Here is a 13,074-nt window from a genome sequence, read left to right on the forward strand (position 1 = left end):
CCAGCCAGGGCTGCACCCAAGGTGAACCCAAAATTGGTCAAAAAAATAGATGACCGATCATGAGGTCTCACACTTTAGTAAGTTCTGGTCCATTTGCATATTGGAGTTAATTGTCCACTTATAGTCCACTGTTGTTTAGGCTCTTGGGCCTGAAATTTGGGTCATTTGTCCTTGGTCCCCAGCTAGAGAAGGAATTGTTTTGTCTCCCTACTCTGTGAAGAGAGCTTACTATCCCCTAATATGAAGCTCAGAACTAAACACTAAAGCAGTGCAGAATCTGAAAAATTAAAAAGCTAAAACAGCCATCAGTGGAAGGCTGAATGTCTGTAAAGTACAAACCCTCAGGCATTAGGAAGCACTTTCCCTGTTAGCCATTTACCAAGGCTGTGTGAGCCCCTGCCTGGCCAGCCAGGCCTGTGCCAGGTCTGTGTGGTGCCTTCAGTGCATCCTCGAGCTTGAGCAGCTGCTTGGGCATCCCCGGCTGCAGAATTGAGATTAATGCCAAGGCCTGAGTCTCCTCACAGAGGATTCCAGGCACTTCTGGCTGGAAGTGTCTGGCCTGTGCTCCAGAGTGTGGTGCCAGCATGACAGGCTCTTCAGGCCATCATGCCACCCCAGCCTTGCCAACTGATGATGGGTTGGGAAGGACAGGCTGCTTCACACCAGGGGTGTCGCCTCTTTTTGCAAAGTTGTTTTCCCTAGGCTTTTTATGGAACTGATTTATCCTCAATTCACACAAACCAAGTGAGCTCTAGACACTAGATACCTGCTATTGATTAGAAGTGTGGGAAACTGATCCAAAATATGTAATATTCAAGCAACCATTTAGCAATTATGGGTGAAAAAAAAAAACAAACCTACATGTATTTTTTTTTCCTGCAGACCTCCTCTCTTTACACAGTCAAAAGTTGAGAGTGTTATACTTAAAAATAGTCAATTCCAGCAATTAGTATTCACATGGAGGAAGGATAATAAAAAGCTGAAAACAGAGCAGAAGGCCCAGCAAGTTTGTTGGTGTATGTTTGGAAGAGAACAGTGGGAAATGTTCTGTGCTGTCTGAAATGGTGGCCAACAATCCTAACAGGATAACATTACTGAGGCAAGTTGAAATCAAAAGCTCTCCTGTTCTTCTGAGCTTGACTGTCCCCAGATTTGCAGTGCTAAATGTAATCTTCTAAAGTTAGACACCTGGATCATTAATCAAACATTTTCCTCGCTCATTGTCACATCTGCTTAATCATCGGTGCATAATTAGAATGGTGGTGGTTTAATGACTCTGCAGAGATGTCTTGGATTCATAAAAACTACAGCAGAGATCCAACACAGGCAGTGGCAATGCAAGTTCCTTCATTCTTCCCTATCAAAGGGTTTTAGTCATGGAAGAGTCACCTTTTGATGGGAGTTATTAGTCTGATTTCAGTCTGCGTTTGCTTTCCTGTTTGCCTTTGCTCAAGCAGCCAGAGAAATGGCAGGCTTTTCGCAGTAATGTTAATAATTGTCCATGGAGAATTGAACTGCTGTGATAAACTCCTTGTGCAGAGAAAAGGGGCAAGTAATGACTCTTTGTCACCCCTGATTGGACTGTGTTTGAATCAGCAGCTCAGAGGAGATTTTCTTTTTTCCCCTCATTGCTCAGCCCCTGAAGCAATCTTCCACTGGGCACAGATCGCTGGCTCTTCTTTTGCATCCTGGAGACTGCCACTCTCCTGCAAAGTACACACCTTTTATCCTTCTTTGTGTTGCTTATTGTGTAGGAGCCAGGTAGCCCTAATGAGAATCTGCAGTGCTCACTGAGTAGGTGTATCATCAAAAAAGCAGGCTGCAGATATAAAAAAAAAAAAAACCCTATGTTAACAGATATAAAGATAACAAAATCCCCCAACCTTTAAAAGTACCATTAATAATAGTCATGCACCTGGAAAGAAGAAAGGCTGATGTTTTGTCATTCTGGCATGCCCACTTCTCTTACACAGGGGAAGTATCTATCCCAAGTTCTTGAAATAAAGTACCTTTTTTAGGTTTTATTATCTAAATCAGGTTTTATTTAGAAGTAGAAAAATTTCTTGCATTCTTCTGGGACGGAATCCTTTTCTGTAATCAATTAGTAAAACAGTCTGGTCTTTATATAATTAATCTGTCAGTAAAGCAATGTTATGGGTAACAAATACAGTGCCATAAGTGAAAAGGGTAGGTTGCAAAGCACAAGGAATATTTGTTGACATCTCTGGGTGTTATTATTTAAGGATGTTTTCTAATACACATTTTCCTCTGACTGTATCCATGCAGTCCCTCCTGTTTCAGCTGTCTAATAAACAGTTAATATCCTTAGCCAGCAGCATATAAATGTTCACAGCTGGAGGCTGGGCCAGTCTCCTATGAAGAGGAGCCAGAAAAAGCCCTAGACATTAATCACTGTGTGGCATCCTGGTGTTTGAGATGCTGCCTCGATACATGATTACAATATGTTCTCTATCATCTGCCTGGGCTGCCTATCACTGTGATCCTAAGTGACAACCTACCAGCTTTTCAGCGTTTGGCAATACTTTATTGCACTTCACACTTCCAAAATCAGTGGCATTATGCCACATTTAGCTAAGAAATTTCAGTGTTTAGCAAGCATTTTGTTGAATGCCTTTGCCATCAGCTGTTCTTTAGGGTCAGTAAAAGCAGGTTATCAGTTCACACACAGCCCAGTCACAAGCTGAAGAGGAGACAATGCAGGGCCACGTGGATCCTTTAGCTAAGGGAAAGTTGTCCATCTGGTTCTTTATTCTATCTCAGCTTCTCAAGCCTGTTTTACAAACACAAAATCTACTAGAAAAAGCAAGCACAGAGAGGATAGAAAATGTGTGTAGGGACTGTGTGTTCTGGTATGGAACTTTCCAAGTGTGTTGAATTCTCTGAAAGAAACCTGCAGAAGTTTTGCATTCATTTCTCCCTCTTTAAAAAGCTGCAATAATTTTGAAAGTGGTAAGGCTTTTGTTAGTCCTCAGTTTCACTGCTCTTGTGGTGCATGTATTCAGATTCCCTTGTGGTATTTGTATTCAGATTCCATGCACACACCCTGAGAAACACTCAGGGTCTTCTGTCACAAGTGAGTCCACTGGGACTCCTCCAGGCTTTGGAGTGTGCATGATGGGATAAATTTTGAATCTGTTGGTTTGTTTCCAATACCAGGCAATACAAGTGGAATTGTTCTCAGTTTGTGAAAACTGTCCAGCTGTACTCTTCCAACCCCCAGTAATTCCTGATTTGCTGTGCCCTTTGATTTCTGTGCCTTTCCACAACTCTTGTCAAGCTCAAAGGGAAGCTGCATTCATGGTGCACAGCAAACAATTACTGCTGAGTTTCAAACCTGTTTCCAGAGGCTTTTCAGGAGCTCACCCTGCAGCCTGTTGTGTTGCTGTGTTACTGAGGACCATCTTTTACACAAAGATGGAGAGGGAAGGCCTTGCTGCCTGCTATTGGTGTCAGGAGGTGACAGAGCAGGAGCAGTCCCGCTCAGGGACCAGGGGCAGGCTGTGGCAGCCCAGCTGTGACAGCCCTGTGGAGGCCTTGCAGCCAAAAGCAGAGAATGAGGGCTTCAGTGTGAGCAGAGCTTTTGGCAGGGACTATTTTGTGGTGTTTTGCAGAGCGTTGTTCATAAACAGCCCTTGTTGTTCTCTTCCTTTGGATACTTTTTTTGTTTTGTTTTGTGCTCCCCACCACACCACCTTCCTCTTTTGAAATGAAACTTAGTGCAGCATCATAATGCAATTACAGTTCTTTTGTTGATTAATGTAGATTTAATTGCAAGAGTAGGTTACATGCTTGTATTTTAAGAACCTTGCATAAGAGATTAATGAAAGGGTGAATAATAGTAAATACCTTAAATAACATTATATAACCACATAAATATTAATAGTTGTTGCAACACTGGACATTTTAATGACCCACACATGTTGTAAATAGGTGATTATGAATATTGTAACATTCTCTCTACTCTCCCATGCTCCTCTGGGTGTCCAATAACCCTCTCAGCACAGTCTTTTCAAAAGCAGAGGGGTTTTTATGAGGAAGGGTTTATTGTTGCAGTGCACCACTGTGCATCAAGGTAGGAAAGCCTGACAGATGGAAGGGTTTGCAGTCACTGTGGTTTGGTTAGGTGGTGACAATTGGTTTTTGTCCAAGTTTTGTCCAAGAAGGAGGTTTCACTGTAAAAAAAGTGAAAATATCAGGTTACGGCAACTCTGTGGGATTTCTCTAAATGCTATTCCTGGTAAGATTGTTCCTTGATATAGTTAAGGGTTAACTATGTCAATTGTCCTGGCAAATGGAGGGGGAAAAGCTTCTGTGATTGACAGGTTAGAGGTTATTGTCTATCAGTGAGGTGGTGGTGCAAACCTCATGGTTGGTTCATGTCTGTTTTTATATCCCACAGTTCCAGGTGGGTTTGGGGAATTTGGTTCCTGTTTTTGAGAGCATTGAAGTCAGCTGAGGTCATGGTTTAAGGCACATTTGTCTTTTAAACTGGATAGGAAACCTGAGGGTTAACAGTTCCAGCACCTGGCATTGCAGGATTTTTGGGTCTACATTAACTGCTCAGGTGACACAAGAAGCACGGAATTAAGAAACGTAACCTTGGAAACCCAAATTTTTCATCATTCCAATTATAGCATGTTTTTCTAATTACAGCCTGTCTTTCTCAGAGGTTCCCTGTTTCCAGCCTTGCTCCACTCTCTGCTGCTTTCTCATGGTCCATGTTCTCCTTTCGGTCACAGCAGTGGCAGTGAAGGAGAATCCCATTGTTCCTGGCCTGCCAGTGCCTCCCAAGGGAACTGTGACCTGCCAAATGCCTTCTCCTCCTGCAGCTCCTGTAATTCCATCCTGCCTGACTCCTTTTATGCCATTTGGCCAATGCCTGTCTGATAAGTGGAGCTGGATACCTGTGAATGCTGATGAACCCCCATCCCATGAGATTCCACTACACCATCAAGTTAAATTTCTGATACAGATGTAGATGTGCAATAAAGGGATGTATAATGTCCTGGTTGCCACCAAGACTAAAACAACAGTCTTGAAGATCCTAAAATATTTCATTCTGGATGAATAATAATAATAAAAAAAATATAAAGCCTAAATATGTGTTAAGGGAGCACTAAAATGCTGGAGAAGGAGAATAACAGGAGTGTGGAAGATGAAAGTTTCTGGGGAAAATAGAAGCACAAGAAACTGAAACAGCAGGAGGGGTAAACCCAAAGGAAAAAAACCCAAACCAGACAATTAAGCAGATTCCACAACAGTGAACATTTCTTTAAATCTGTTTTAACTATGATATATTATCTCACTTAAAACCATGCAACTGAAACTATGGAAAAAGAAGACTGTAAAGCATACATGTTATAAAAATATTTTTACAACTCAGGGCTAGACTGTATTACAGATAACTTCATCTGTTTGCTCTTTACCATGTTTTTGAAAGATTATGAATAAGGCACTGATTTAAATGTCATAGTAGTTAAAATCCACAAAACTAATAGCCTCAAAATTTTATAGTATGTGAAAGATGAAGAGAGTCACCAGTACATCAGGAGCTCAGAACTAGGGTTTAAGAAAACAGGAGAAATAAAAAGAGCTGCTATTAGAGGCCCTTGCTGAGGATGCAGAGCCTGAACCAAGACTAAAATTTCTCTTAAACACCACCATAACAGTTATTTTTAACAGGAAAACACACATACATACAAAGTTAGAAAAAGAAAGAAATATTGACATTGGAAATCAAACTTGGGAAAATATTGTCCACTGGAATTCTATGTTCCATTTTAATCACCCATATGTAAAGATGGAAAAAGCCACTTCTTCTTTTCCATGCAAAATTATATTTTAGCAATTCCTGAAAGGTGGATGAGAGCATGAAACTGTAAAGCTGAAGGACAAAAGCCTGTTCAAATTCTGTCTTTTTGCCTGGATTTCGCTTTTACTGCAATGGTGGCAGTGAGACCACTGAGGTCATCACATCATGCATCACTGTCAGGAGAAGAATTAAAACTCTTAGCACAGAAAGTATTTCAAAGAAACCTCGAAATACAGTGTTTCATATGGCTAGACCTGATTTTACAGTCAGTGGGAGATTTGGTCAAGTGAGGAATGAAAGATCAGGAATAAGGATCATTTATGTCTGAAAAAGTGAAATTATGTCAAATACAGCAATATAGGAAAAGTGGCTGACAGGTGTGTGAATGAAGCAGGGAAGACAGTGCAAAAGTGTTAAAAAACCCTACATTTATTTTGTCTCAGAATTATGCAGTAGTGTGGACTGTAACCAATTCAAGGATTACAGCAATTTCTCCCGTCCAAGTGTTTTCTGGTTGCATGGAGCTGATGTTTTCATAGGGATTTCAACTCTTGATGGGGCTGGATAAAGGGAAACAAGGAAACTCCCTTCCCTTTTAACTTTATTCTGCCTTTGGAAAGGGATGAGGGTGTGCATGGAGTGCACAGGGTAGGACTGCCCCAGTCCCCAGGCGCTGGTACTGAGCAGGGATGCAGAGGGAAACCAGCCCTGCTTCTGCACCCCTGGACTCTGCCTAATTAGGCAGCTCTGTTTCTCCCGGTTTCAGAGCTTATTTGTCCAAATTCCATTTCTTGGAGATCAAGCACAGCAAACCCATAGGGTTATAGTCACATGGGGCAGCATTCAGGTCTGTCTTCCTTAATGAAGGCTAAATTACTCCTGACAAAGCAAGAAGCTTGAGAAACTGGGGATATGCAGACCTGTGGAACAGCCATCCTCCGGATAACAAGACACCTGAGGGTTTTTAATTCCTAGTGTATTTCCAATGTGGTATTTCCCCAACACTTGCTTTTAAACTCAGAAATGTGTTCTCCTGAGAAGAGAATAAACCCTTGGGGTCAGAGTCCTCTCAAGCTTCTTTTTCATTAATAAATATGTCTAACCCCTGTAGAGACTGGCCCAATAGATGCTCTCCCAAAGGTTTGTGTGGAATACATCTCATCTCCTGCAGCAAGAACTGAAACTTTATTTTAAGCCCTTTACCAGCTGGTCCAGTCTCCTCAGCCAGGGGTCAGGCAGCTGTTGGTTGATGAAATCCCTTAGACATGTTTGAAAAAGGGGAAAAAAACAAATCTGTCTTTTGTTTAAGTGACTGACAGATCTTGAGTTTACTTGCAGGAGGAATGACTCAGGTGATTTAATTTTCTGTTTTTAAGGGTTTCTTCTGTGCATATATGTAGGTGTTCTGAATTAATTGCCAAAATTATGCTTGTCTTTACCCAAAAAAAAAACCTTCAAAACCAGAATTTTAAGGAAATTGTTATCACTTCAAGTCACTTAAATCTCTCTGCAATTCTATTAGAATTAAATATCTATTTTATTAAAAGCTTGATTGCAAATCAGGCTTAAATAAAAGGGCTAATACTGTTTTTATGATAATTTAAAGGAATCAGTGTTGATATCAGCTTTGGCCATGAGCACAAGATTTCTGCTGGTATAACACAGCTTTATACTCCTTTTACCAAGAATTATGCCATTATGCTAACGAAAATAAAACTATTTTGCCAACACCCATTACCATATTTTTTTGCATTGAATATTCACCTTGTGTCTGGGGGCAAATAAAAGTATGCAGGTGAGTGCAAGCTGAATAAATAAGGTTAGTGGGATTCAAAAGATTTTAAATCTCAAATCCACAACACACTGTACTTGAATATGCAAGTTGTTCTTGCTGGTATTGCCTGGCACTGCCAATGGCTTGCAGCTGAGCTGCTCAGGTGTTTGAGGAAGAGCCTCATTGCCTTTGTGGTGGCTCCATCAGGGACTGCAGGCTCTTGCTAAATGTGGGAACTGGTAGGAGCTGCACTGCCTGGGAGTGAATTTGGAAAGTTGCCTGGCTTGTGTAGTGCTGAGGTAGTGGGGCAATAATTAATAAACTGCTAGAAAGAAGATAAATTTCACATCTGCAAATATTTTCAGTGAAGTGCCAGGAGAAGGGAATGTTACTCATAGATTAACATGGTCTCTGCTTTAGGATGATTAACTGCTAAAAGCAAATTTGGGCACAGTAGAAATCTGTTCTGGATGCTTTGCAGATACAGAAAGTTGGTTTAAGGTTTGTTGTCTTTTTTTCTTTCTTCTTTCTCAAGACTGCAGATTTGTCTTCTGACTTTTGATTCTGTTACGCTGCTGAATCAAAGAATTTATCTTCAAAAATATTTTTCCCTTTAATTCTTTTGGATAGCTCGATTCTAACTATATTAGAACCTTAGGAACCTGGATTTAATGTGTATACCAATGTATAGCATCTTTTCAGTTTATTGGAAGCTCTTTTTTCCCAGGTATAGCTCCTTAGCTACTCTCAATGTAATAGTTTGTGACTTCCTACGTGTGTACCTTTAAACCCCTGTTGAATTCATTAGTTTAGTGGTGGGATTAGGCTAAACAGAGCAAGATCCTTAAGAAATCAAATAGTGGATAGATCTTGTCCTACATAGCTGTTTTTTATTTGTTTTCATTTTATGGCTTTGTTGTTCTTTGTTTATTTTTTTGCTGTCCTATTTTTTTTCTATTCTTATCTGCATTTATCATTTCTTCTTTTTCCTTTTATTCTGCAAATAGATGTCTTGAGATTAATTTGAAATTACTTCCTTCAGCACCCTTTAAAACACATCCTTATCTTTCTCATGCAGTAGATTCATTAAATTATTTCTGACATCAACACTACCCCTTGATGAAATTACAATCTTGAATTCAATTGGATGTCAAGTGGTCTTGAGCGGATGTAAACCATTATTAGTTTTATAATGTTACCTTATGTTTCACTTTTCTCTCTGTTAAGAATTCTCTTTAAGAAAGACTTTTGCTTTGGTTCAAGTTGTTTTGCAAAATGTTTGTACATGTGGTGTTAAAAGAAAAGCAGTAGAGATGTAGTGCACACCTATTCTTTTTATTGCATATCATCTTTAAGGCCAGCCTAGTGATGAATCTCCCTTTTAATCATTCCAGCCCAAGTGTCTTTCTTCATTCTTTGGGAATGACTTGGTTATAGTTATTATTCTTGAACCTAGTGCTTGTAATGATTATAGAAAAAAACTCATTGGCCTCTTATTGGTATTTAATTTTGAAGCCAAATTCTTCTGTTGCCATTGTGCTAATACCAGCTAATTAGACTAAGAATTATTTAATGAGTCCTTATTTTGTGAAAATTACATTGTTTTTTAAAACCAATTCTGTCTTGTGAATGGGAAGTTCTTAAATGAGGCACAGGAAAATTTGGAAAATGGAATCTCATGCTTTTCTATTCACTTTTACTGTTTGTTACTTCATTGCAGGTAACCTTCAAAGCATCAAGATACGCTGTTTCACCAGACCTAAGATTTGTTCTTCTTGCATATGATGTTAAACAGGTAAGCCAAGCCTTCCTAATCAAAGAGCCTCTAAATCAAAACTCCAAGAACTTTGTTGTTTTGTATGTTTCATTTGTAATTCCACACGTTATGACTTGTGTACTTGATTTCTCTTCCCAAAACCTTCTGGTTCAATGATGGGGAAGTTTGTATTGAGATGTGTGTCAAGGTATTGCCTGGTTCTCAGGAAGATAAATTGCCATGCTGGTTTTGGCAGTAAAGGTTTTCTAACCCTTAAACTGTTCTGTTACTTCCTGGTTTTGTGCAATCCTATCTTTTGATATTCCTTCTGTTTTAAACAGCTGCACTGGTAATTTATGGACTATACACAACAAAAGGTCTAGGCTGATTCACATAAGGGAATTTTTATTCATGTCTTCAAGAGTCTGAAATGTAATAGTCTGGAAGCCTGTAAATGCAGTGTATTCTTTGTTTCTTATAGTATTTAGAAGTATTGGAGGCTATTAGATTGTCAAAATGAGGTTTGATCAATAATACTATATATAGTTTTCTAAGATAAATCTTGTAACACAAAAAGGAAATTTAAAAAAGGCTCTAGGAATTTTATTAATTTCTTCTGTGTATATTGGTGCTTGTATAAAAAGTGCTACTAAAATGTGAACTGCTTTTCATGAAAGAATAGTTCTGGGTTGATGAACTCAGTGGTTACTTGAATAAGTTTGGGTTGTTTTGTTTGTTCTAACAGTGTTGAAATAAAGTGATTGGCTAACTTGGTATTGCATCCAAATAGGGTTTTCATCTACCAGTTGTGCTGGATTCCAGATCAAGCTTTCCTTACAATGTGCATATATCTGTAGGTGCTCTTGTTCAGTTCACTGTTGTTTTGATGAATGGTTCCAGTTTATTCCTATGCTCCTTGCTACTTCCCTTCTTGATTGCTTTTTATTTTGTGGAAGATTTAATAATCCCTCATACTGACTTAAATTCCTCATTTGTTCTATGGAATTTTTGATTTTGGATGTTTGCTTTTTGGGTTTTTTTTCCTTTGAGATTTTCTTGGTACTAACATATATAGCTGATAAAGGTAAATAAGGAAAACGTGAAAGTGTCTGTCACACTTTATTACATCTAAATGTGTTAACACCATGATAAAGATGGTCCACTGACATGCAGAGAGCTCTCACTGTATGCTGATTCTATCAGTTTGCAATTCTTTCTGTATTTCAGTCTTGGTTTCATTGCAAAAAGAAACTTTTCTGTCCTTTCACAGTGAAGTTACATAGAGGAAAGAGTTTGCAGCATTTATATTTTCCATCTAGAGGTTTTCTTTGCTCAACTGTGTTGACAAAAAGAAATTAAAAAGCGAAATGAACAGGGGTAGGGCAGCAGTTTGTGGTGGCAGTCCTGGGTGCCTTTGGATGAGGCTTCTGTCACTTGGACTGGTCCAGCTGAGCTCCTGGCTTTCAAACCAGGAATGGGCTGTGATTGTTGTGTCTTCTACAAGTGTTGATCCCAGAACTCTAAAATAGCTGGATGTTGTCACTCAGGTGTAGATAATACCTTTGCTCCTGAATGTGTTGCTTAAGGTGGAAGGAAGAAGCACCAAAAGTAATGTAAGACAATTTATTCAGATGTTGAAAAACTGCTATTGTGAATAACTAGGAAAAGTCTTTAATTTTTCCTCCAAATTTTCTGACTTTGTTTTTTGTTAGACTGGTAAGGCACTTTTGTTTCCTCCAAATCTGTTGAAGAAAATGCAGATTTTCTTCTGTATATTTCTGTATATTTCTTATACAGGCTGTATAAGCCTGTATATTTCTTCTTAACTAATGCTTCTGAATGACATCAAGGGTTAAGTTAGTGTTCATAATTCTTGTAGTTTAGGAATTTTTTTTTCCTCAGTGAGAGCCAGACTTACTGCATCTAGATGAGAGGAAATCTGCCTGTCTACCTTTCTTTTCCCCTAGCTGCTAAGTATAAATGATTAAATTTATTGACTATAAAATTAAAATCAATACTAAGCAGCATAATTTAATTGGAGAGTTTCCAATTAGTTTCAGTAAAACCAGGCCAGATTTTTTCTTCATGCCTCTTTTGAATGTAACTTTTTATGAAGCTGAGGATTTCCTTATTGTCAAAGTTACAGCACATGGTTGAGTCTAATAATACCCAGTTCAAGCAAACACAAGTAACTTATAATAAGTATTTAGTTGATCTCTCCATCTGCTATAAATTGCCACAGGTCTCCGGACCTTATGTTTGCCCCTTATTTTTCCTTCTTTGTTAAGATTTAGGTGTATAATTGTCCTGCAATGTATTTGATGGGATTTCTGCCTTTGAGGACTGTGAAGAATTTGGGTCTTTAAAATTATAATGGTTGTTTACATACATCAATCTGTGCTCTTTGCAACATACAGTAATACAGCTGGAACAGATTTATTAATCAACAGTTTTATAAATAAGCTAGTGTGTTTCAGCTGAGCAGATTGGTGGGAAATAGAGACAAATACTTCTTCAAGAGATTTTGTGATGAAATTTTAATTAGGAACACGGTTATTTTGATGTTTGGATTTAAAATAAATGTTAAATTAAATAGTCTAATATTTATTTTACTGTTGTCAGCATTTTCTTTAATCCATTTTATGCTTGGACTGGCAAACTTTAATTAAATTTGCAGTTGTTTCAGCACAATTAAGAATATCCTCTATGCATAGCGAAACATAAATCTGCATGAAAATAAGCCATCTTTGAATACAAAAGTAATAATTGGATCATTTAAATTATGCTTTATACACGGATGAAAACCATTTCATGTGGCATAGCAGCTGGTTTGGTGGAACTCTGTGAAAATATTATGGAAGAAAGCTCTTTTGCTGAGGAGTTGGAGGTGTTGTACATTGATTTCTGGATGTCAGGCTCCCTCCATCTCCTTCCCAGCAGTCACAGAGCACAAGCCCTGGGGCTGGCTGGTGGTTCCTGTTGGAGCACAATGGAGTGGTGATTGCAGATGTCCTTTCTGTGTGATCTTTGCTGCAGTACTCCATCATTCTCCACACTCCTCGATTGCTTTTCACCAGTTCTCCATGGTTTCTGACTTTGCCAAGCTCCCATGGCTCAGCTGCAGTGCACATGGTCTTTCTGTCTGTAGCTCACCACAGTTTGGTCGGTGTCGCTGGAAAAGTCTCATTGTGCAAGGCAGCAGATCAGGAATAGAAGCTAATTTGGGAAATGAGCTCAGACATCCTTGCTGGATGTCAGGCCATCCTCATTCTTCTGGGACAGTGGGAAGACAGCACCAGGGAAACTATTGTACCCATTGTATGCAGGGAAGGGACAGTTTGCAGGGCTGTATCTTTTTGATTTTCCTTTGAAATTGCCAAGGTGTGAGCAAAGAATGTGACACTCTGGGTGACAGCGTATCTAAGCCAGTTGAGATTTCAAGAGGAAAGATTATTTCACTGTTGCTTTCAATAAGGACTGTGTTAAAATGGTATTTTAAACTTTTCTCACTCTTCTGGTGGTATAATTCGCAACTACCAAAATCTGATTTATAGTTTTGATAGGGAAATGGAAATCAGACATTCTGTTCTTGTATTAAGGGTAAAGAATGGGGCAGTGAATTTGCAGAAGAGTGAGAATTAAGGTCCTAAGAAATTCTTTCACCATTAGGAAACTTTGGTGTTAACTTGTTATCACATCCCTCAGCAGACT

General features: G+C 39.0%; 1 protein-coding gene across 2 annotated transcripts in view; it reads left to right on the top strand.

The window, feature by feature from the left end:
• Nucleotides 1-13,074, top strand: part of DPP10 (dipeptidyl peptidase like 10) — a 437,009-nt gene that overhangs the window by 310,775 nt on the left and 113,160 nt on the right. For both annotated transcript variants that reach the window (XM_063161640.1, XM_063161639.1), the window contains exon 5: nt 9,328-9,402. In XM_063161640.1, coding sequence (XP_063017710.1) covers nt 9,328-9,402 — 75 coding nt within the window. The remainder of the gene's footprint in view (nt 1-9,327; nt 9,403-13,074) is intronic.

Source organism: Melospiza melodia, chromosome 8, assembly GCF_035770615.1.
Source record: "Melospiza melodia melodia isolate bMelMel2 chromosome 8, bMelMel2.pri, whole genome shotgun sequence".
Classification (NCBI taxonomy): Eukaryota; Metazoa; Chordata; class Aves; order Passeriformes; family Passerellidae; genus Melospiza; species Melospiza melodia.